This window comes from Sorex fumeus, unplaced genomic scaffold (genome assembly GCF_029834395.1).
Source record: "Sorex fumeus unplaced genomic scaffold, SorFum_2.1 ptg000035l, whole genome shotgun sequence".
NCBI lineage: Eukaryota > Metazoa > Chordata > Mammalia > Eulipotyphla > Soricidae > Sorex > Sorex fumeus.
Window position 1 is genome coordinate 30,858,912 of NW_026606092.1, and position 26,299 is coordinate 30,885,210.

The window sequence follows — 26,299 nt, forward strand, 5'->3', positions numbered from 1 at the left end:
TAATGGTAACTTTTGGAATTAGTGCTCTTGCTAATTTACATGAAACACTTTAGGAAAATCTCAAACTAAATGGCATCCTATAGGAGATAAAACAAAAGTTTTAAATTGGCTAAAATGACCAATGCTTATACTTAACACAGTTTGAAAGAACATCTGTCACAAATACAGCACAGGGCCAGTAACACAAAAAGGAGTATCTACCAAACACAAGACAACAACTAGGAGTAACAAATTAAATGCTCTTGGAAGCTTCCCTGCAGGGGTCACAACTAAGACTCCTGTCTGGTAAAGGAAGCTGGTGAGTCACAGTGATCAGTGAAGACTTCATAAATGAGAAAAAACAAAATCACTTTTCATTAGATTGCCTGGTGCAAACATCCTTCTCCTGATATTTCAGCAACTGCTACGAGTTCCGAAAATAACCAGAATAAGAAATAGCTTAAATAAAGATACAGGGTTATGTGGCCTCAGTGAGTCATGCTGACATAGTTGGAGAGTCTGTGACAGTGATGAGTAGCTACAATGGTCCCAAAGAAACAATTTAAAATCCAACTTCAGTATCTAGACCTAAAAAAAAAGGCTGAAAATACCTTAGTAAACATTTGACTCAGAAATACATATTTATGTAGGAAGAATAGCAAGTTATGAGTCCAGTAAAATTGCTAAGAAAACTGTATGCACCAGGGCTGCTTAAACTTTTTCTACAAATGATCCTTTCTTGCTTAAGAAATTCAAATAGGCAAGTGCTGCCAGAAACACCTCAGATTCATTATGTATTTGATTTTAAGTAAGCTTTGGTCACTGTGAATTCAGAATTGCTGCCATTTTTTTTTTTTGTGACTCCCCAGTCATGGGACCTCATAAGGGGCTGCAACCTACAGTTTAAGAGCGGTTATACACTGAGATCCAGTTGTTTTCATAGAATGATTAAAGAAAATTTGGAAAAAAAACCTTGAGCCTTAATGTGCTTGAAATGCAGTGATAGGTCATATTTGGTCTAAATACACCTTTAAGAACTGGAGGTTGTAGTTCATTGTCAAAGCACATGCCTTGCATATGTGAGATGTTGGATTTGATCCCGGGGTACAGGAAAATAAAACAAACAAACAAACAAAAAGAACCCCGAAACAACAACCCAAACCTTTCACCATACAACCAGTAAACCGAAAAACAAAAACACAAATGATGTATAAGAACACAACTTCTTTGGAAGGTACTTCTACTGAGACCAGACATCATAATACCTGTGTACTAGTCTAGTATTCTCAATCAAAATTTGGTCTGTCTGGTTAGATGATGAGGGTATCCATTTTTAACCTGTCTTGCCTCTTCTTTATAGTTATTGTAGACGGATGATCAAGATACAAAGAAGGGGTGCAACTACCTTGACTGAGAGCACCAAGAAGCTGCTTTCTCAACACAATGGTAGGCCTGGCACAATCTTCTCATATGCTTCCTAACCCTTTAGCATAGAGACCTGACTGTGTAGTACTGTCTAGAGCATGCAAAGGTTTGCCTACTCTTAAACTTACTGATTTGTAAATTTATGCTTATGAATATGGTAGAAATCCCTGGAAGACTGAGTCTTCCTATCTATCTTCATTTGAGAACAGAATAAAGCAGGATAAAAATAAAAGCAGTACTTTTTTTCCCATAATTTCAGAAATAGTACTCACCTGTCTGCTGTGCAGGCTGTGGCAGTGGTTGGTTTAGATGTGAATTGTAATGGACAGAAGGGACTGGGCGATATTGAGGTTGACTGGAGTGATAGTGGCCTGGAGCACAGTAACAAGCTGGCATCTAGAAAAATTATTGAGGGGGAAAAACATATTTTACTTGCAACAGAAATTTTCTTCTGCAAAGAATGTCAGAGTGTAATAAGTAATTTTTCCACCATCTATTAGCTTAAAACTCATTTTCTTAACTTTAAATTTAACTAAAAACAATTCAGAGTACACATAATAAAAGATACTGCTAACAGGCTCATTAATCTGATTTAGTAGATGTAAAATTTTTAGCCATATTTGTTTTAAATCCCTACCCCGCCCAGTTTCTAGAATACACCAGCCAGTGCTCAGGGCTTACTTCTGGCTAGGGACTCAGGGATCTCTCCTGGTGGGGTTTGGGGGATCATATGGGGTGTCAAGGATGAAATTTGAGTTGGCTGTGTGCAAGGAGAGCATCCTACCTGCTGTACTATCTAACCTCTCAAGGATTTCTCTCATAAAACCGAATACAATGGGGCCATAGTGACAGCACAGAAGGTATGGCACTTGCCTTCTATGTGGTCGACCTGGGCTGAATCCCTGACATTTCATACAGTCCCCAAGTACCACGAGGAGCAATTCCTGAGCAGGGTGGCAGTCGTAACCCCTGAGCACCACTGGGTGTGGCCCCCGAACAAAACAAAAAACCATACACAACCAAAATACATGAAAACTAAACCCAACGTTCCTTTATTTTATACATTCCACAGTAACATTATCTTCTTGCTGGTGTATGTCACTCCTACGACTTTAAATTTTGACTATAGTCATATTATTTACACAGCACATAGTATTATTGAATACATTTGATAATTTACATATAATTCCATATAAAATATATAGAATACTATGTAATAGTATATAGTATTCTACTATATGTACCAATTTCAATTTATTTTGTGATTGGGGCTGGTGCAATGGTACAGCAGGTAGGGTGTTTACTTTGCGTGTGGTCAACTCAGATTCGATCCCCAGCACCCCATCTGGTCTCCCAAGCAGCGCCAGGTGTAATTCTTGAGTGCAGAGCCAAGAGAAACCCCTGAGCACTATGAGGTGTGACCCAAAAAGCAAACAAAACAAAACAAAACCAAAAACCAACCACTTATTTGTAATTAGCACTGTTTTTGAGATTTTGTTGAAATATACTGCTAGTTCAATCAATTTAATTGCTGAACAGCAATAAACCAGTTTACTTCCCTATAACTGCACTGGCTCCATTCTACACTTCTGATGCATATTAAAATGCCAATACAAATTTTACTTGTCAATTAAACTTAATGAAGTGGGGAAAAAAGTAGGGGCTACAGTGACAGTACAGTGGGCAGGGCTCTATCCTTGTACATGGTTGATCCAGGTTCAATACCTGGCACCCATACGGTCTCCCAAATGATCTCTGATGGTAAAATAAGCCCTGAGCACTTCTGGGTGTGGCCCAAAAATAACCAAAAGAAAAAAAGGTGGGAAAAAAATGTCAATCAGACTATTGACAGAGCTGGAGGATGGTTCAGTAGCATAAAGTAACTCCCTTGGAGGTTTGAGGCTATAATTTCCAGTTCGATCCTCAGAGGCACCTGCAAGTACTGGGCATGATCCCTATGGCTAGGCTATTTGGGGCTCTCAGTTCCCTGGTGGCAGGTTTGATCTCTGACCCACTGTTGCTGGATGCTACGTGTAAACATTGCAGCCAGCAGAGTAACCACACAGGCAAACAATACAAGTGCCACAGCAATCCTAAGTTAGCAGTGTAACCAGGCTGTAAAAACACAACACAATTAAAGACGAGTGATTCCTGTACGAATGCAAGAATCACAGTAAGATGTGCAATCCCTTGTGGGTATAATTGTTATATGAGCACCACAGCAGGTGTTCATATAGTAAAAAAAAAAAAAAAAAAAGGAAAAGAGAAAAGGCACTAGTTTATTTTTCCTCCCCTTTCCCGCCCCAGTCATTTTTGAGCCACACACATCTAGTGTGCTCAGGGCTTACTCCTGGTTCTGTACTCAGGGACTGGTCCTGATGAATTCCAGGGACCACATGGGGTGCCAGGGATCAAACCTAGGTCAGCTGCAGACAAGGGAAGCACCCTGCCACTTGTACTTTCTCTCCAGCCCTTTATTTTTCCTTCTAAAGCTACTTATATCAGTTATGAGTTTCTCAAAGCAAATGACCGAGTTTGGAGAAAGAGCAAACAGTACAGCAATACCCAAAACTATGTATAAGTTACAATTAATTGGTTCATGAGCAATTTTTTTCATTCTACTCTTCTGATGGGAGATCTGAAACAGCCATCTCATCTGGAGAATAAAACTATTCAACAAAGATCGTATAATGTCCTAACAAGTGAAGTCAGAAAAAATACATATACACATGCAAAAAAATAAAATTTGAGGGGCCTACAGATAAACAGTAGAATGCAAGTCCTGCAAGCATGAGGCAACTGAAGCTACTGGTTCACTCACTGGCACTGTTCAGAAGCGTGAATATGATCTGAATGGATTTGCTATTTGGGTTTTCTGGTGCCAAAGTGAAATGCTAAGATCTCTGTTGCACTGAAATTCCTAACAAGCACCATGACAAAACAGTGTTTGAGCAATGCAATCAAGTGTGCAACTCCCAAATCAGCAAAATAAAACAAACAAACAAACAAACAAACAAACATGTGCACAGCAGAGTACATGCTTTGTATGCAGAAGCCCCAGGATTGATCTGGGGCACAGTCCTCTGAGTACTATCAGGAGAGATCCGCTGAGTCAGGAGTAGCCCCAGAGCACCACGGGCAGAGGCTCAAAAACAAAACAAAACAAAACAAAACAAAACAAAACCAAAAAAACCACAATACCAAAGCACGTGATTATTATAACTTAGTGCATGACTGGTGAACACGGACACCACATGCATGTGAGCAGTACAACAGAAGAGGACTACCTGCGATGCATACAGCAGTGGAAAGTATGTGTGAGTTCAGCAAAGAGAAGGGTTAGGAAGGAGAAGAATTTGGGGACTGGAAAATGACTCAGTGGTTAAAAGCTTGGTTTACAAGTATCGGACCATAAATTTGATGCTCAAAGTTGCCTACATGTGCCAAGCACAATCCAGTGGCTGCATCTTTGTATCTGGCAGCTCTGCTGTTTGTTATCCCTGGGGCCTCCACCAAATTCTGGTCAGACTTAAGACAATTGTGTGAGAGCATTACAGCTGAAGGTACGTCCTCAGCATGCATGAAAACCAGAATGTCCAACACAGAGTGTGAGCTTTAATAAGCAGATGTGCAAACATAACTAAAGGAGAGTAAGTGACAGCAGTGATTACCAAGAACTATCGGAAAAGTATATCAACAGAAGTGCCATAATTGATGAACGACATAACTGAGTAGAGCTAAATTCTAAATTTAGGCACCACAATTCACTGCATTAATAAAGGATAAAGAGCACCTGGTCACTCTCATATATATATAAAAAAAAGGCCCTCCCCGTTGATCGTCGATTTGCTCGAGCGGGCCCAGTAACGTCTCCATTGGAGACTTTGTTGTTACTGTGTCTGGCATATCGAATACTCTCGGTAGCTTGCCGGGCTCTCCGAGAGGGTTGGAGGAATTGAACTCGGGTCGGCCATGTTGGCCGCTTGTAAGGCGAACGCCCTACCCGCTGTGCTATCGCTCCAGCCCACTCTCATAGATACAAAAAATATTTGACAATATTTAATACCAGTTTATGGCAAATTCAGAAAATAAGGCATTATGGGGCCAGAGCGATAGTACAGCAGGTAGGGCATTTGCTCTGCACACGGCCAACCCACTGGGTTTTAATTCCCAGCATCCCATAAGGTCCCCAGAGCACTGCGAGAAGTACTTTCTGAGTGCAAAGCCAGGAGTAACTACTGAGTATTGCCAGGTGTGATAAAAAATGCGCCTCCCTCCCCCCCCCCCGCCAAAAAAAAAAAAAGGTATTAGATGTTATTAGATGATAGCTAAATGGCTAAGCACATGCTTTGCATGTCAGCTCAATTCCATGGTCTACTGAGCACTACCAGAAACTACCCTTAAAAACTAAACCTGAGAACCACTGTGTGTGTGTGTGTGTGTGTGACCTGAGCCCAGTTCCTCCCCACTTTCCCCAAAAAATCAGAAATAGACCCATAAAACTTAAAGAACACTATTGCACTGTCCTGTAGCACTGTCCTCCCATTGTTCATTGATTTCCTTGATCGGGCACCAGTAACATCTCCATTGTGAGACTTGTTGTTACTGTCTTTGGCACATCGAATACATCACAGGTAGCTTGCCAGGCTTTGCCCTGTGGGCGCGATACTCTCAGGAGCTTGCCGGGCTCTCTGAGAAGGATGGAGGAAATGAACCTGGGTCGGCCGCATGAAAGGCAAATACCCTACCCTCTGTGCTACTGCTCCAGCCCCATAATACCGTATTTTCTGTATCTGCCATAAATTGGTATTAAATATTGTCAAAGAGTAATTAATAATTATAATTTCCATTATATTTAACACTAAAACAGAATGTGGGGCTGGAAAGGTGGTACAGTGGGTAAGATGTTTGCCTGGCATGCAAACAACATGGGTTTAAGCCCCAGCAGCACAGAGCCCTGACAGGACAGATCCTTGCATGAAGAGCAAAGAGTAAGCTTTGAGAACCACCAGGTGTAACTCAAAAGCCAAAATAAAGATCGAATGTTTTCCCTCTAAGGATGAAAACAAAGAAAAATACTTTCAAAACTTAACTTTTAGTTAATGCATGGATTCTGGAGATTTTACTTATTTCTGCTATGCTCTGACTATATTCAACATTGGGACTCATGATTAGTAACATGGGCAAGTAAAAGAAACAAGCATAAAGTAGGGAAAAATGATTATATAGAAATGATCTTTTACGGAGGATATTTTAAGCACCCTACAAATACGTACAGAGTAATTCAAGCTAAAAGTTCACTGTGAGAAAAAGTATAGGTAGGAAAGTGCTAGTGTTGCATGTGACTGACTTTGGATGGATCCCTGAGCCAGAAAGAGTTGCTGGAACATTGCTAGGTGTTCTCCCTACCCCCAGAAGCTCACAGGAAACAAGATAAATATTCAGTTTTACGTATTAGCAGTTAACACACAAAAAATTTCAAAATAATCTCAAATAGTACTTAAAAACCTCAAACACCTAGAAATATATTTAATACTGCTGAAAAATGAAAGAACATTTAAGTAAATGGAAGAATAATATGCTCCTACACTGACTCAGACTCAGTATTACTGTGACGTTAGTTCTCTCTGAACAAATCTAATTTTCATAAAATACATAACTTTAACAGTGCATATGTTTTACTGTTTCTCTTAAAATAATTTAAACAAAAAGAAATTCAAAGATCACGCAGCTTAACCATCTAACTTAAGTGTCTTAGCATGCACCTTAAAATCTCCAGACAGAAGATGACCCCATCCTTTGTTTACAAAAATTTCTCCGTGTAAAATTAAAATGAAACTCTCAGGCTAAAGCTAATCTAAAATGAGGTGCTTCTATGGGAATGAAAGAATAAAAACTGAAGTACCTGTGTTGAAGGCTGATGAAGATATCCCTGTTGCTGGAGCACAGGCTGGCTCACAGGATGACCAGAGACAGAAAAGGTAGGTGTAGGAACTGGCTGCCCATGTGGCAACGGAGGAGGAGGAGGTGGAGGGGGTGGCGGCGGCGGCGGTGGAGGAGCTGTGGTCATGATATAACCAGACTGTTGTGGGGATTGAAGAACAACAGTGGACTGGAACATGGTGGCATGAGGGTCAGAACCATCTGCAGATGGCTGGCGAGCAAGACTCATTTGGCTAAACTGAGACCCAAGATTGTCCTGCTAAAAAGGGAAAAGTCAGAAATCAGTAAGTCTTAATAAACACATCAAAGAAAAATATTCCATGTTTAAGGTAAGTTGCAGTAGTAAATATTATGAAGGAGTTTGGTCTTACACAAAAGATGATTTAATAACAGAACAGCTTTAAGAAAATTAGAACTCTAGGGCAGGAAGACAGAATAATTAAAATGCTGAATTTACAAATTACCTTTATATACATCATTTATACTATATATATGCATATATACAATAAAAATATGTAGCATATAGAAAAGTAGTAACATTTCACGCTAAGAATGAAAAAATTATCTGCAACGGTGGGTATGGAACTCAGGGCCTACATATTTGATGCATACACGCTACCGCTGAATCACATCCCTAGCAAACTCTTATGTAAATGAAGCTTAGAGGCATATGAGAAACTGGGGATAAACTGAACATTGTTTATAGAATTACCATTTTCTGAAAGGACTTCAAAGACAAATTAACCGGCAAGACATGGTACCACTGATTCCCGAAGTCAACCTCTCATCCTAGAGGTACGTTTCAGGCTTTATGCATCTCTCTATCACCTATCACACCTAACAATAAGATTAGACAAGCAGAAACATACCATATTCTGCCCAACTGAACATAATTTTTATTTTCTCAAGTATTTTTTAGTCTGTTCCTAAAGTCAGGTATTAGACAAATGCAATAAAAATGGAAGTTTCCTAAAACGTTTGCTATTTGGTCAGCAGGAAATGGTGCTCAGCAAAGAAGGGTTATTTGTTCTTAGGGAATCTTCTTAGCTCAACAGGACAATGACCAACTCGGACCAGTATACATACTAGACACTACAGTGTAAAAAAAGGGTTAAAATATAAAATGGCATTTCCAGATTGGCAACAAATATACACCACATTTAGATAAGAGTCAAGTCTTAAATTAAAGGCTGGTAAGATAGTTCAAAAGGATGGAGACCTGTTACTAATGGCTGGAGCCATGGACTCCTAAGCACTACTGGGTTTGGACCCTAAGTCAAAAAGGTAGTTAAAAATTGTAGTAACCGTTCAACACTGAAAAAAAAGGGCAAAAATTTATGCACAACTTAACTATTAGATCAATGTTGAGTTGTCTGTAATTTCTGTATTTTGGGGTTGGTTTTTTGTTGTTGTTATTGTTTTGTTTATTGAGCCACAGCCAGCTGTGCTCAGGGATCACTCCTGGTGGTACCTGGGGGACTTGTATGTGGTGCCAGGTATCAAACCCAGGTCAGCCATATGCAAGGAAAGCATCTTAACCTCTGTTCTATTTCTCTGGCCCTAGTTTGCTGGGCTTTGCAAAGGAAATTGAGGTTACAGAAAAGAAACTGAAAGGAGGAAACTGTTTTAGTAATTAGAAGTAGAGGCTTTTACTCTTTCCATATAGTTTCTCTGACATACTCAAACACTGTTAGCCTAATTCCATATTTTTTTCAAAAGGAAAAAATATACCTAAATAGATATTACCTGAAATTATAAAGTAATATGGCCAAATAGTTTTAAAGTGGTATCATAACTATACACCCCTATTAAGAGTCATCTTGGCAAAAAAAGTAATTTTCTTTCTTTTTTCTCTTCTTTTTTTTCTTTGGGTCATACTTGGAAATGCTCAGGGGTTACTCCTGGCTCTGCACTCAGGAATCATCTGCACTTAGGAATCACTCCTAGTTGTGCTCAGGGGACCATATGGGATGCTGGGAATAGAACCTGGGTCAGCTACATGCAAGGCAAATGCCCTACCCACTATCACTATCACTCCAGCCCAATTTTCTTTCTTTTTATTTGTTGATACAACCCGTTGTGCTAGGGGCTTATTTCTGGCAGGGCATAAGGTACATACACAGTGTTGGAACTGAATCAGAGTTTTCTGCATAACAAGGCAAGTGCCTAAATTCCTGTACTATTTCTCTGGTCCCCAAAAGTGATTTTCCTATTCTAACAATCTGTCAAGTTTTCAAAACATCTTTGAGGCATTTATGCTATTCTTAATGTTTTCAATCTTTTTAATGCTGACAAAATTTCAATTTTTCAAAGTGATTTCTGAAAATCAGTCATAGCCAAAGGCGGTAAATCAGTTTCACTGAGTTCAAAACAAAAGCACTTTAGATAAAATATTTCTAAAAAGTATCATTAACAGCTTTGAATATATCTTGGGAAGCAATTTCAAAACGTGAGTCTGTATACATAGTAGAATCACTAGGAAAGTAAACAGCTTGTTAAGGAGACTCATTTTAAGAGAAATAAACTTTATTGATTACTTATTTCATTTTAGGAATTATGAGGGAGGCGTTTTACACTGTGACACAGCTACAGAAGCACACAGGTAACACATGACAGCAACGTGTCTGAACACTTACTGATTTGTGTAACTTGAAGCATACAATGGATCAATGGAGATGCCATTACTTTATAACCACAGATTAATTTATCTAGGAAAAATAATTAATTTACATAGGAAAAATACTTAAGGAAGTTATCTTAAGCACTGTGAGCTCAAAGTCACCAGAATAACTGGTCCAGAGACTCGTGGGAGAGTAAGCTCAGATAATAGCTGCCATTCCAGGACTACACAGTCCACTCTAACCTCATTGAGAAAAGTAACTAATGTAGTTGAGGACCAGAATAGTCACCTGAAAGTGATTTCATTATGAAGAAACAGAAAAGATTAGGGTTTAAACAATCATTAAAATGAGCTAACATAATAATTTGGGGGAGAGGGAAGGCACTCACATTGGGATTCAGGGTAGCATGTGGTGCCTGGGATCGAACCTGGGACTCCCACCCACACGCATAGCATGTGCTCAAGCCTGTAAAGTCATCTCCCTAGGCAAAAAAAAAAAAAAAAAAATTTAGTTTTATTTGTTTGCTTTTGGGGCCATGCCCGGCAATGCTCAGGGTTTACTCCTGGCTCTGCACCCAGGAATCACTCCTGGTGGTACTTGGGGAACCATATGGGATGCCGGGGATCAAACCTGGGTTGGCCATGTGCAAGGCAAACGCCATACTCACTGTACTATCCCTCTGGCCCTGCCAAAAAATATTTTTATTAAAGAGAATAACTTATTTCTAATATAAGTTAGAAACAATACATACCAACGTACACTATTTCACTATACATACCCTCGTCTTAAAAAACAACTTCACAAGATCAGATCACATTAATCTCATTCACAAGCATTCATCACACAGCCACCCGCAGCAACAAAGCAGGAGATGAATAGAGATATAGTACCACAGAGTATTGCTGGGTGGGTGAGACTGGCAGGAGCGGGGATGGGTAAGGGGCTGTAGAGTACTGAACAGGCTGTGAAGAGGACTGCAGAGGACGAACAGGCTGAGGAATAACAAGGTGGCAAACAATGTTAATGTCCGAAAAAATGCTAGAGAGAATGCAAGTGGAAAGTTAGACTGTTCTTGGCAACGGGTTATGCTACACAGTTGTCTTAAATACAACACGGAAAACAACAAAAACGCAGAACTACCGAGTAAAACTTTTCAAAACATACCTACAGTGGAAAACACAGCAAGATACATTTTTCATAGAATATTTACTAGATTCAGTAGACAGTAACTGAGACATTTCAAAGTGTATTCTCTAACCTCCAAGTCACTCCACTAGAAGAAAAATACACTTTCCTGACCTTCTTTTTGGGTGAAGGCACTCTATTTAGCACCAAATAGTAAAAAGTCATTTTACTATTAGACATTAATAACTGATATAACACCTAAGCCAATTATCTTCTCTTTTTGGTAAGGCATGATTAGATACCCTTTTGGACCCAAAGTACCTGAATTTTAGGTTTTTGATTGTTTTTAGGTCGCATCCTGCACGTGGTGCTGGGCCTAGGGGGGACGTAGGCAGGGAGGGAAGGAGACACAGCTGGGAACAGAAGCCGTGCTGCCTACATGCAAATTGTATATTTGAAGTGTGGCCCACTGAGGGATCTCTCATAGTCCCTGTTTTTGTTGTTGCTGTTTTGTTGTTGCTGCTGCTGCTGCTTTTGAGTCGCACTTAGTAGTGCAAAGCAAGTGCGCAGCCCACTGAACTATCTCTCTGGCTTCAAACTTTAGCAAAATTTAAAGAAAAATGCACTCTAGACACTATTAACAGTAAAAGGCTAAAATACAACACGTCCAAACATACAGGTGTATTCATACATGCAAACTATCTTTTTAAATGCAAGAAGACAAGTAATTTTTGAAAAAATTTAGAATTTTATCACGAATGCACTAGAAGCTAAAAAACTAGTTACTTGAAATTAGGAAATAACCTAAAAAAAATATTCCTGCATTTTTTAGGAAAAAAATTATGCTGTTTGGAGACATTTTAAAAAACAGGCATTTTAGGGGTGAGTGAGGGATAGCAGGCAAGTGTACTTTGACTTGCGTACAGAGAACCGGATTCAAACTTTGACGCCTCATTATGGCCTTGGAACTCATACCATTATTTTGCCTTACTGTTTTAAACTTCATGGATAAGTTGTCTCAAAATCTAAGAAGATGGTTATAAAATATCCATTATTTATTTTTCTTTCCAATGAATTATCAGAAATCCCAGACAATGCCAGGAAAAATCAGCCATGAAATTTGAAATATACCCCAATATTTTGAATGACTGTCCATAAGGGCAACTATATCTAAATTAGTTGTCTATGCCTTCATTTAGAATTTTCTCTAACTAAATCAGTTATTTTAAAAAGAGATTAATAATATGAAGTACATAACGATAAAGAAATTCTTAGAGTATTTTAAGATATAAAACTAACATTTCTGCTGAGTTAAGTGAAAACTAGTCTGACAAAACTTCTGGTAAAAGACATAGCACTGCAAAGATTACTACATGATAGCAGGTTAAAATGGAAATGACTCAAGATTAAGCTGACCAAAGCTAAAAAGAACGCAGGGAGGGATTTTTCAGTAGTCTAATATATCTCAATGTACAGATATGGGAATAGATATTGGGGAGTGGGGTCTCTGAGTTTTAGCACTCTTCTTTACACTTAAGAATTCATTTTACATTCTGAGAATATCAAAAACTTAAAAGTTCCGTAACTTTGCCTAAGGTATAATTATTTTCATGAGTTTCATCATATTTGATAACTTAAAAAGCTTCTGATATATTCTTTACCCCTCCAATGAAAAGGACATAATTTGTGAGGAAAATTCTTCTACAGTGTGATGATAAAGAAGATCGCCACGAGGAAGCTTATCACCACACTTCTTACCAGTAGACTAGATAGTTTTAGTGGGAAAAAAAAAAAATGTAACTGCGTAAATTTCTATAACATAGCAGCTTTAAAAGGAGAATGAAGAGTTTACAGTGATATCCAGTTCCCCAAGGATGATTACAAGTAAAGGAAGGGGAAAGCCTGATGTGAATATATGTATAAGCTCTACAAATGTTTAAACATATTCAAGAGGGGGTGGAGTAATAGCACAGTGGGTGGGGCGTTTGCCTTGCATGCGGCTGACCCGGGTTCAATTCCCAGCATCCCATATGGTCCCCCGAGCACCACCAGGAGTTATTCCAGAGTACAGAACCAGGAGTAACTGCTATGCATCGCTGGATGTGACCCAAAAAGCAAAAAAAAAAAAAAAAAAAAAAAAAAAAAACCCAAAAAAACAAACGAATATTCAAGATTTTTACAAGAGTGCTTTGGGAATTTTAATTCAGAATGCTTCTGATTTTTCTCTGTATCAAGGGTATGTAGGATGGAGAGTATCCTAAAGATCTTTCAGGAAACCGATTCAGATTTTCTAACTACGTAATCTGTTAAATCTTAAATAACCCATTATGCTTATTAGGATAATAATCTTTTACTTTTATTTTTTAATCTTCTTGCCTGTTTTCTTGTTCATGAGAAATGGGAATAATTACATAGCCTCATTAGATAAAAACATCCCATTTTTTCAAAAATATAGGAAAAATAATTCAGAAAAATATGTTCTGTAAATTAGTTGAAAAGTCCTTAATCTCTCTTCCTAAGACTACTGAATGTGGTATCACTGGCGGAAAGTTTTAAAGGTGAGATATTTAGGCTATTTCAATTAAAAAAAAGCAAATTTTGTCCCAAATATGAAAATGTAGGTGGATTAACAATGTAATTGTGGACATGCGCACCTGTGAGAAAATGTGATTGGTTGCTTGTTGAGGTGGTGGGGGTGGCAGAGGTGGCTGTGGAGGTCCAGGCACTTGGGATCTAATTGGTTGCTGATTCATAGGAGGATTATACACAACTGGACTCCCATCTGGGTTGATAAAGGGTTGACCTGAAAAATTAAAGAAAACAAAGTTGAAAACAGGTCATTCAACTAATAATTAACAACAAACATCTACAATCTATTCACAATTCTATAAGCCTCAATTTTCTGGGAGAAAAAAATATATTTCAATGAGAAGAAAAGTCTAAACTCACATGAGGGTCTTAGCAGTCCTTATTTGTTCCACTTATGAAAGTAAATATTCAAAAATTCTGCTGTAGTATTTTAGTTTGTTAGTGATACTCCAGAACCTTTACTATAAGTTACTTTATAATTTTATTAAAAAAAAAACTTCCAAATTCTCATATTCATTTTAAGATAGTTATAATACTGTATGTTTATCAAGAACCTGATTTTGGAAATCGAGAAAAATTCTAAATTATCATTTAATATAAAAAGCTTAAAACTCTAATTTTCTGAAATAATTTCTTTTCCAAAATAAAAAAATTCTATTAAAAGGGAGAAAAAAGAAAACATGTTCAGAGAGAATAGGGGCTTTACCAGAAAGAGAAGAAGCAAATAAAGTAAAAGAAAGTAATAACACCTTTAAGTAATTTCTTTTAAATTCCAGTAAGCTTTATTATAGGTTAGAGATAAAGCTAGAGAGAACTTTAGTGAACATTTTGAGGCTTGCTCTTACTGTGTAATTATTGGAGGGGACTGACTCCAGTTGTTTACTCAGCTAAGTAAATTTTAAACAACACTTTATTTTAAAAAGTCACCTTTTGTTGTGGAAAAATAACAAATACAGAAAAAAAGACTAATCAAAGAGTGATAGTCTTCCTAAGGACAATAGAGATAAGGGCCAGGAGGATCAGTCCATGGTTTGTGAAGCTGGTCTCATGTGCTGGGGGAAGAGGCAGTTGGGATGGAAAAGTAAATGACGGTTGGAAGGATCGCTTGGGATGGGAGGTGTGTGCTGAAAGTAGACTAAGAAACAAACATGATGTCCTCCTAGCATCTGTATTCCAAATCATAATGCCCAAAATTAGAGAGAGAGCAAGAAGAAATGTACCTGCCACAGAGGCAGGGGGTGGGATGGGGTGGGGGTGGGACTTGTTACTGTTACTGTGTTTGGCATATTGAATACAACACAGGTAGCTTGCCAGGCTTCGCCGTGTGGACGAGATACTCTCAGTAGCTTGCTGGGCTCTCCAAGAGGGGCGGAGGAATTGAACTCAGGTCGGCCGTGTGGGCCGCATACAAGGCAAACGCCCGACCCGCTGTGCTATCGCTTCAGCAATGGTGGTGGAAAATGTGCACTGGTGGAAGGATGGGTGCTTGATCACTGTATCATTGAAATGCAATCATGAAAGTTTGTAACTATATCTCACAGTGATCCAATTAAAAAAAAAGTAATAGTCTTTCTCATTATTCTGTTATAAAAAATTACTGTAAACGTATCACTAAGAAAACCTTTTATATAACATATATATTATTTATTTTTTTGGTTTGGGGGCACCACCCAGTAGTGCTCAGGACCGAATCTTGGTTCTACGCTCAGGGTTTACCTCTGGTGGTGCTTAGGGAACCATCTGCAGTGCTGGGGATTGAGGAGGGGTTTGATGCATACAAGGTAAGCACCGTGTCCCCTGTACTATCTCTGTCCCCTGCCTTTTAGACTATGAAAGATACAGACGTTCAGAAAAAATTAGAATAGCAGTTCCTTACATTGCCTTCAAAATATTCTTTCTTGTGTGTAGCTATCAAAATAAACTAAGCAGAAACAAAACAAAAGGTCTACCCCTCCTCTTTGCCACCCCTTTTTGTTTTTGGGTCACAGAGTGACGCTCAGGGCTTACTCCTGGTTCTGCACTCAGTACTACTCCTGGTGGTGCTTGGGGAACCACCTGGAATGCTGGGGTTCAAGGTTGGGTGTGTGCCAAGCAAGCATCTTACCCATTGTGCTATCTCTACAGTTGTGGCCTCCCACACCCCAAATCCCCTGCTTCTTCCATGATAAACTGTCTTCACATTTTGGGAAACATGATATATAATATCTGAGAAAGAATACACAGTTCATTTTTTTATCTCAGAAAAAGTGAAGCATTTTCATCAGTTTCCTAATAATTTATGTGATGGCGTATTAACTAATGCTAGTTATTTGTTTGATGTTAAATAATTACAAAAAAAATTAGGTGAGACCATGTCTAAAAATAATTTTAAGAAGTGCCTGGATAAAGCTTGATGTGTTAATTGTTCTTAAAAGACACAGTCACTTAGACTCATCTAAAATTAATGAATCAATGCAATTTCAGGTTAATGAGTTGCTCACACTATTACCTCTTACTCCTCGGAAACTTTCAAGTTATCAAATATATGTGTTTTGAATGGGGGAAAAAAAGGAAATAGCAAATAATATATTTCCCTTCAATAAAATAGTGGTAATAGTAAAATTACAGACCTAAAGGATAAGAAGGTTAAGTGAAAACAATTTCTTAACTCATTTATGCTAATTCCATTTCTATAATAGAAACAAAGGTTCAAATACATAAAAAAGGAGTGCAAATAAAATCTTAAAGTAACAATTTATTTTAAGAGAAACAAAAGGTTCAGAAACACTCACAGAACCCGGATGTTCTTATTTGTATCTACTTGCTCTCAATTAGGACCATGGCAATGTGCCCATAGTAGTTTGCTTTTTGGGGGCTTGTTTTGTGGTCACTTCTGGTGATACTCAGGAGCTGTTATACTACTCACAGTATAACACTTGGGAGTAGTTATTCCCAGTGGTGCTATGCAGAGCACACGGTGCTGGGGATGGAACCCAGGCCTCCTGCATGCGAAGCATGTGCTTGAGTCCTCTGAGTCAGCCAGTTTTTTGGCTCAAGTTTGTGAATTTTTAAGGAAGGCAGTCAGATTATTTAAGATTGATTTCAAAAGCTTATCATAGTCCCACCAGCATGGGAACAGAGGGTGGGGAAACATAGCACCCGGGGCCATTCTTAGAAGAGCTCAGTCCCACAGTGCTTGGAGATCACCAGGGCCATACTCAGTGGTGCTTGGGTAGAGGAGATGCCAGGGGTAAGACTCAGGGACTTGCATATGCAAGGTCTTCCGACATGTTTTCCTTTTTTGTTTGCTTTTGGGGCCACACCCGGTGATGCCCATGGGTCATTCCTGAATCTGTACTCAGGAATCTCTCCTGACTGTGCTCAGGGGAACCACAGGGAATGCTGGGAATTAAACCTAGGTTTGCTACATGTACCAAACCCACTATACTATTGCTCCAGCCCTTTCAGCTATGTTGTTGCCATTATTGTTATTCTCATTATTTTGGTTTTTGGACCACAACCAGAAGTATGCAGGTCTTATTCCTGGTTCTCTGGGGCCACCCCTGACAGTGCTCCTGTGCACTCTCAGGGGATCATGTGCAGTGCTGGACACTGAATAAGGGTCAGCCTCATGTAGGGCAAGTGCGTTAGCCCCTGTACTAATTCTCCAGCCCCATGATAATGTTATTTTAAATAGAGATTAAGATTTGTGATCTCTAAAACATTTTTTTTTCTATATGTCACTTTTGGAAATCTACAATGTGACTACAGTTTCTCAATTTGATGTTTAATTTCACCTTCCTAAAAGGATCATTATAATATATTTCATATTTTTCATATGCTTCATACTGATACATGACACATAGTAAATGTTCTTAAAAACTTGCACATAGTAATTGCAAAAAATGTGCTGTTGATTGTTAATTAACAACACCCACCTATTTTAATTACTAATAAGAATCTCTTAGCTTTTTATCAATTCAAAACAACATATTTAGAAGGGAAATACCTATATATCCTTTACACTTTATTATATGAGAATGAAAACTGTTTAGTTTTTCTTTTCATGGTGTGCACACTATTTTCCCCAGAATAAAATTACTTACTCAAACACAGGTCTTTCAACGGAGATTATCTCACTTGTCAAAAATAAATTCTTTTCAAATTATACTTAACCCATTATTTGGTCAAAGGTATGATGCCATGAAATGTCACAAGGGGAAATATACTTTGCTATAAATATTTAAAAATTTTTCTTAGTATAGTTGGTAAATGTTCTAGGGAAAATGTTAATTACACATAACAAACTTTAAAAAAGGACAAAAACATATATAGAAAATGCATTCAATACATATTCTTTAATTTTCAGTAACTCTGGATATCTCAACTTGAAACAAGCACCATTTTCCAGATACCAACCTGTTTGCGGGTTGATCAGAATACTGCCAGGTGGTATGCCTGCCGCTTCCAAGGGAAGCAAAAAGAAGCTAGTGCTAGGAGATGCGACTTGCCCATTTAGGCCACCATCAAAGGAAAGAGAGCTATGAGTGCTGACAGTTGGATAGACGACAGGTGTGCCATGAGAAGACTGGCTGAGAGCTGTACCTGGAAGAGGCTGCTGGATGTGAGAAAGAGAGCCCGTAGATGACCCTACACTACCAGAAGACTCAGAACCTAGGGGAGGAGTAATGAAAAATATGGATTTTTTAAACCTCATATAAAAATGCAGGATTTAAATATGTATAATAAATTCACATTGCATAACATGCAGTTAGTACATAAAAGAATGACTTAATTTTGATTTACTGTAAATAATTTTGTTTCCCATTCCCCCTCACAAAAAAGTAAAACACAGCAAATTTATCACCTAACCTGTCAGAGAAATCACATCTGAAACAGGCAACTTAGGCAAGTTTACAACAATGCCAACCATAGACAGTTGTTTCACCCACATTCCCAAAACAACGTAATAAACATTTTACCTTTCAGATTAACACTTAGGCATATAAAGATTAAATTTTTCCCCTAAACAATACATGTTGGCTCTGCCAAATGCCCCAAACCTCTTATGTGAGAAACTGTTCTCTAACAAAGCACAGAAAAAAAAGAGTAATAGTGTAGGAAATACAAAAAAATTTTCTACCAGCAGAAATTCTGTTACTGTTACTGTCCTTCCTCGAGCGGGCCCAGTAACATTGTAAGACTAGTTATTGTGTATGGCATATCAAATATGTCACGGTTGTTTGCCAGGCTCTGCCATGTGGGCGAGATTCTCTCAGTAGCTTGCCAGGCTCTCCTAGAGGGGCAGAGGAATCGAACTCGGGTCAGCCTTGTCAGCCACATACAAGGCAAATGCTCTACCCGCTGTGCTATCGCTCCAGCCCATCTACAGAAATAATTAATAATTTTATTGCAGAATTTCACTTTCAGCTCAGAATCAGAGCATCTTCCTATAATAAAAAGTCAACTACCAATTTTGTTCGCTTGTTTTTGAGACACATCCAGTGGTGCTCAGGACTTACTCCTAGCTCCACGCTCAGGAATCAACTCCTGGCAGGGTTGGGGGAACACTGAGATGCCAGGAATCAAACTGTATCAGGTAAGCTATATACAAGACAAGCACTCTATATCCGCGGGACTGCTGCTCTGTTCCCTACCAACTTTTTTTTTTTCAAATCATGTCAAGGGACAATAGCTAGTATTTATATAACGATGCCAGCTAACAATTTCTTTCTACTGTATTTAATGAACTAATTGATAATTTATTTTTATATACTTTCACACCTACGATCTATTTGATTTTCTGTTACATAGTGACCGACTTTTACTGATTTACTGTTTTTTGGGGGGGGGCCACACCTAGCGGTGCTCAGGGTCACTTCTGGTGATATTCAAGGAACCAGATGTGATACCAGGGATTCGATGGGGACTGACCACAAGCAAGGTAAGCACTTTAGTCCCTGTACTACCTTTCCAGTCAATGCCACTGTCTCTAACAAGAATGGTTACGAGTGGTTTAAGAGACAATGGAAAAGGGAAGATATGGTGATAACTATGTATAAATAATTATGTTTTGAATACCAGTGTTGTCTCTGGGATGGAGAGTTAAGTGTTTAGTTTTATTTACTTACTTATTTGGCCACACACAGCGATGCCCAGGGGATACTCCTAGCTCTGTACGCAGGAATCATGCCTGGCAGTGCTTGGGGGACTATATGGGATGCTGGGAATATATCGGCCAGATCGCCCGATAGCACAGCAATAGGGTGTTTGTCTTGTGCGCAGCCAGCCTGCCGGAGCCGGGTTCGATTTCTCCGCCTGTCTCTCGGAGAGCCCTGCAAGCTACCGAGAGTATCTCATCCCCAGGGCAAAGCCTTGCAAGCTACCTGTGACAGTATTCGATATGCCAAACACAGTAACAAGAAGTCTCAAAATGGAGACATTACTGGGCCTGCTGGAGCAAAATCAATGAACAATGGGAGGACAGTGTTTGTTTGTGAATAGAACCCGAATCGAACCTGATTCTGCTGCATGCAAGGCAAAAGCCCTACCTAATGTACTATCCCCCCAGTCCTGAGAGTTAATTTTTAATGAATAAAATATAAAAGATGCACTACACAGTTAACCTACTGAAAGATAACTTCTATTTTCAGTTTTGTCGCAATAACTACTGATTAGAACTATATAAAAATCATTTATTAAAAGAATTAAATAACGTCTTTTCATCTCTGAGAAGTATATTATAAATGGTACTTTTTTTCCCTTTTTTTAAAAAATAGTACATGTTCTTAAAGATGTTTTAATTCAGGTTGTTTAAAGGACTCATGACAACTGAGAAATTTTTCTGCAATGAAAATGGTTATTTTAAAATAAGTGCATGCTTGATACATATGCAGATTTCTTGTATCAAAGAACCTATCTTAAAAAAATCCTCTTATATACACTAAGATGTTTCTAATGCCCACATTCTATGTTAAAAAAGTGACACAGCAATTTAACAAATACGGCCTTCTTAACCATAATCTTCTCTCTCAATTATTACCTGTAAAATACTGTATGTCTAGACTTAAGAGCCATTTCTGCTGTCTTTCATATTTGTTTGGGAATAAAAATAAAGATCAAGAAGGAGTCTAAAAGAAATAAGAGCTTCTTCAATACTGAAGCCAGGTTAGTGCAAAGTGAAAACAGAAAATGCTATCAATGTGCTCTTAAAAAAAAAAAGATAATAAAATGTCACAGAAACTTCTTGTTAATAATAATACCTATTTATACCTAGTTTTAAAATTCCTTGAAAACTTCTAACAATTTTATTGTTTGAATAGTAAATGAAGATTTATTTTGAAAACTGCAACCAATAACTGACAGTACAAAAATGCAACCAATGTTAAATAATGTTAATAATCCTAGGTGAAAAATCATGCCTTTCAACTAAAAAAAGTAACAAAGAATTTTCACCCAGTTCTTGTAAAACAAGATATACTTCATTGAACCAAACTAAGTTTATGTAACACTGGAGAAGTTTTACTATTTGTAAGTATCTTTCACACAGAGAATAAATCATAAATGTCAACATACCACTTTAAAAATTTTTGGAGATGTTCAATGCATTACTAGTTGTATTTTAGAAATTTTATATTCTATGGCAACTAGAGATGCCAAGTGGCAAAGAGTTAGGGCAATATTAGGGAAATTAATGCTTATACTGAAGAGTTCTAGACCGATACTTATACCTGTTTTTGAAAGCCTGCCTATGCTTTTGCTGCTTCCAGAACTATCACCTCTTGTCAGGACTGAAATTCCACTGAAGCTACTGGCTTTGGTTACAGCGGGCTTGAAGTTTCGAAGAGAGCTGTCTGAGTCTGTACTGCTCCAGGGTCGTGGTTCAGAGTATTTCTGTTCATTCTCAGTGCTGCTCTGATAGCTATTTGTTGATCTCCCTGAAGCATCTTTATTAACTCTGTAATTTAGAAATGAAATGTTGAAAAGTCAATTGAAACAAAAAAGGGAAAGAATAAAGGAAAAAATACTTAAAAATAATTTTAATACTGTCATGAAAACATGCTTTCAATACCTAAATATCTGACGCCTCTGCTGGGTATTATTAGCATCCTCATCTTGAATTCTGTTGGCATTTTAATAAATCATTTTAATTTTCATTAGCATCAGTTAGAGAGTTATCAAAGCAATGCTAAAAATTCTCTCACCTTTTGTCAATAATATAATTCTCTTGGGAACACAGGGACTAGAAGAAAAGAACAGATATGAAGAAGTGAGCTATGTCAAATACATAATTCCAACTGTAAACTAACAACAACCAAGATGTAGTTTAAAAAGTATTCAGTTCCATTAAAAATATATCCCCCAAAGTACAAAGATAAATGGTAATTCTTTTGGTGTGCATGAAGACTGTTTACTCTGAACAAACATCTTAAAGAGATTCATTTTTGTTTTTTGGTTTTGTTTTGGGGCCACACCCAGTGGTGCGCAGGGTTTATTCCTGGTTCTGCACTCAGGAAATCACTCCTAGAGGTACTTGGGGAACCATATGGGATACCAGGATTCAACCCAGGTCAGCTGGGTACAAGGCAAGCATCTTACCTACTGTACTATCTCTCTGTCCTAGACATTCATTTTTATGGCACAAATTAACTTTTAAATGTAGTTATTTACTTCTAAATAAGTGACCTATTTTTACTATTGTGCACTCAAAGTACATACCAATATGCAGATGCCACTTTATTCATTTAATGAATATTTGATCTCCTGAATCCTGGCTGTGGATGTAGCAGTGAATGATGAAGCAGTCACACCTTAATGAAATTTAATGCCAAATATCTCTAGTAGTATTAACCTAGCTCAGGCAATCATCATTTTTGCTTATATTATTACAAGTCTTCTAATTAGCTTTTCAGCAATATAATTTTTCCGTCTTCATTTATTTTAAACCACAGCAATTTTTCAAAACTGTCTTTCTGAGGGACCAGATAGTACAGTGGATAGAGAAACTGCCTTGTATGTGCCAATCTGGGTTCGATCCCTAGTACCACAAATGGTCTTCGGAGCATCACCAGACGTAATTCCTAAATACAGAGCCAGGAATAAGCCTGAGCATTGCAGGGTGTGGCCCCCCAAACCCCAAACAAAACCACTTTCTGATCATGCCTCTTCTCTTTATAATAGCTGATGGAAACAATAACTAATCACCTCTTTCCTACAAATACCTTTACTGAAATGGTATCATGCTCATTAATATATATATATATATATATATATATATATCTCACCTATGGATGCTTTCACATTAAAAAGGCAGGTATGAGTTGCTGCAATAAGGATTATATGGTTCAAAAACTCTAAAATAACTATTATCGGGAGCTTTATAGAAAGCTTACTGATCCTGATGTTACTAAAAGCAGATACCTGCTTACATCTTCAGTCAAAGCTTTCCCTACATCCCGTATCTCTGAGCTATTCTGAATCTTCTGATTTCTCATATGTCAAGGCGTCTACAAATAATGACGTTTTAAACACTTTCCCCCTTTAGATTTTCTCTTGCAATCTAGCTCTACCACTCATTCCCCAATTCTGGTGTGCGGTGCTTCTGTCAGACTCCACAGTTTGTAATGCTTCTCTGCTATGTTCCCTCATTACTTTCATGTCTCTACAAAAAATTTATACCATATTGTCATGCCTAGAGTTTAGCTACTCATCAAGGGAAGAGATCTCATATGCCTCATATGCTGGAGAAACACAATTAATTTAGTTTCTGAGTTCAGCAGAGCTGGGCTGAAATCTAGCTGTTTAATCTTGGGCTGTTTTACTTAGCTTCTTGAAGCCTTATTTTCCTTACCTCTAAATAAAAACAATGATATCTATCATGTATAGGGTTTGCTTGGGGGATAAATAATAATAATACCTATTATATTATTATTTTGTCTCTAAAATATGCCAGATTTTACCCGCACCAACAGAGGCCCAGAAATTGAAAACCTCCAGAACTCAATCAAGGCAATGCTCACGGCCAATCTTCACAGGCTCAGATGAGAGTCATCCATAAATTAATCTGCTGAAAAATTTAGGAATGCGGGTTTTGCAACTGAAATCTCCAGGCTCGCATGGTGTCTGGAATGAATGACCCCATCTCCCTTTCTGTGAGCCTAGCAGCCACGCCCACAAAGCTGCCTTGGGGCCATATAAGCTCATTAATGGCAATGATCCAGAGACAGAAATAAATCTCAGAAGAGAGCAACAAGCTCCAGAGATGCTTCCGGACACCAAAGTCACCATCCAGTTAAAAAAAATTAACTTTTGTTGTATCACACTATTTAAAATTTTAGAATTCCTGGAGCATGCAACATCTCATACTCTACATCCCTTATGTATCAAGAGTAGCACACCACATTTGATGGGGTATAAAGTAGAAGGCAACCAATCTTGATTAAAAAAAAAATATATATATATGAGGCTGGAGCGATAGCACAGCGGTAGGGCGTTCGCCTTACAAGCGGCCAACATGGCTGACCCGAGTTCGATTCCTCCGCCCCTCTCGGAGAGCCTGGCAAGCTACCGAGAGTAATATATTCCATATGCCAAACACAGTAACAACAAAGTCTCCAATGGAGACGTTACTGGGCCCGCTTGAGCAATATATATACATACATATGTATAAATATGTACATTAGCATACAATGCTCAACCTGTAACAATGTGTTAATAATCTGTTATACACCTTAGGCTTACTGGCTCCAGGGTGAGATAGAACAATCTTCACACACTTTCCTCCAAGAAAACTTTAAAAGGTCAGGTTTGATCTCCAGCACTCCAAATGGTCTCCTGACTCCTGTCAGGAATGATCCCTGAGTGCATAGACAGGACTAAGGCCTGACCACTGCTGAGTGTGACCCCAAAATCAAATAAATAAATAAACAAATAAATAAATAAATTCAAAAGCAAATGCCCTACCCACTGTGCTATATCGCTCCAGCCCCAAATAAAATATCTTAGGTCTGTAAGATGAAAGAAAAACTTCATTCTAAAATCTATGTACTTCCACCTTTTGTAAAATATGTACTATTACACTTTTATTTACAAATTACTGACTTATTAACATGAGCAAGAAAAATGTCACTGCTTCTAAAAGCTCAATTTATATTTAACAATTATGGTTAAATACAATGTGAAGAGGGCTTGAGAGATAGGTCAACAGACATGAGTGCATGCTTTGCACATAGTAGATTTGGGCTGGATCCCTGGCAGCTGGGCCCTACTAGGTGAGGTCCAATCTTCCCCCACCACTCTCCCTCAAAAACATCACACTGTAGCTTAGTGGAAGAACACTTGAATTGCGTATGTGAGGTCCTAAATTTAATCCTGTGGATTACAAAACATAACACAAAACAGAACAAAACCCAACCAAAACAAAACTGTGAACAACAGACAGAGTAACAAAGGAGTCTCTACAATACAGTTAGCATACATTCTAATACAAAGACCCAGTATAAAATCAGTACATACATCTTGGGAAAATATTCGGTCTCTAGCTCTCTGGTACTCTTCTTCTCTTTCTTCTATAGATTTACTTCTTCTGTCATCTTTCAAACGTATTCTCATCTAAAGAAAAGAACAATTAACTGCTGTTAATTAAATTAAAATTAACTGCTGGCATAAATACTAAAATTATGTGGCTCTGTGGTACAGCACATTCTTCACACCTTTGAGACTCATGTTTGAGGTTCAGCTACCACACAACACTCACAAACACCCACACACAACACACACAAGATTACCTGGTTATCATCTTTGTCAAAGCTAGAGTTATCTCTCTTGAGGATATATCGTTTCTGAAAGTCTTCACCTTTATCATCTTTAATATGTTCATTGAATTTTTGATCAGGTCTACAAAACAAGAAACAAAATGACACAGTATTTACAGGAAAGTTAGATATATTTTATTGGAAATAAAAGTGATAAAAAGTAATAACAGTTATTATGTTATCCCCTTTAGTACTCACAATAAAGTATAAAAAAATGTAAGTGCCCCATTATATGATTGTAAGGTCACGTTAAATACAGTGTGAACTCTGGATTTGGATGCTTCTGTCAAAGTATTTAGCTTATCACTTTAATTGTTTTAGGACTTATGCAAGTTATTTAACCTTTCTACTCTATAGTTTCTACATTTGTAAGTAGGAATCATACTATACCTGAATTCAAAGTATTGTTCTGAAGCCCAAATAAATAGATGAAGAGCATTTAAGACAAACACTCAAGAAAGACTACTCAGAAGTCATATATATATGTGTATATATATATATATACACACACACACACATATATATATACATCTCAAGTGCAAGCATATTACTAAGTTATGCTTGGAGATAGGTATATAAAACTTAAACTGTGAATCCTCTGCACTGTCACTATAAATCTAGAATGAAAAAAATTCAGGTTTGGTGTTATATAAATAAAAAAAAATATTTTGTGACTGAATCAACTAAAACTTATGAGACTATTCCGAGATACAATCAAGTTACCTCCTTAATTACAGTATGACACATCTTTATTTGACATTATTCAGTTTTTTTCTTGTTGGTTGTTTTTGGTGTCACATCTGGTTGTGTTTGGTTGCTCTTCCT

The 26,299-nt window shown here is 37.9% G+C and overlaps 1 protein-coding gene across 16 annotated transcripts in view; it reads right to left on the reverse strand.

Moving 5' to 3' along the window:
* The window catches only part of R3HDM1 (R3H domain containing 1), a 150,658-nt gene that overhangs the window by 46,088 nt on the left and 78,271 nt on the right, over nt 1-26,299 (reverse strand). For 6 of the 16 annotated variants that reach the window (XM_056117717.1, XM_056117707.1, XM_056117708.1 and 3 more), the window contains 10 exons: nt 25,448-25,556; nt 25,176-25,271; nt 21,866-21,903; nt 21,733-21,783; nt 21,392-21,618; nt 18,081-18,335; nt 13,748-13,896; nt 10,859-10,960; nt 7,310-7,606; nt 1,677-1,800 (listed from right to left, as the gene is read on the reverse strand). In XM_056117717.1, coding sequence (XP_055973692.1) covers nt 1,677-1,800; nt 7,310-7,606; nt 10,859-10,960; nt 13,748-13,896; nt 18,081-18,335; nt 21,392-21,618; nt 21,733-21,783; nt 21,866-21,903; nt 25,176-25,271; nt 25,448-25,556 — 1,448 coding nt within the window. Of the gene's footprint in view, nt 1-1,676; nt 1,801-7,309; nt 7,607-10,356; nt 10,450-10,858; nt 10,961-13,747; nt 13,897-18,080; nt 18,336-21,391; nt 21,619-21,732; nt 21,784-21,865; nt 21,904-25,175; nt 25,272-25,447; nt 25,557-26,299 lie in introns of all 16 variants that reach the window. The other 10 variants (XM_056117718.1, XM_056117716.1, XM_056117713.1 and 7 more) reach the window with 9 other exon arrangements.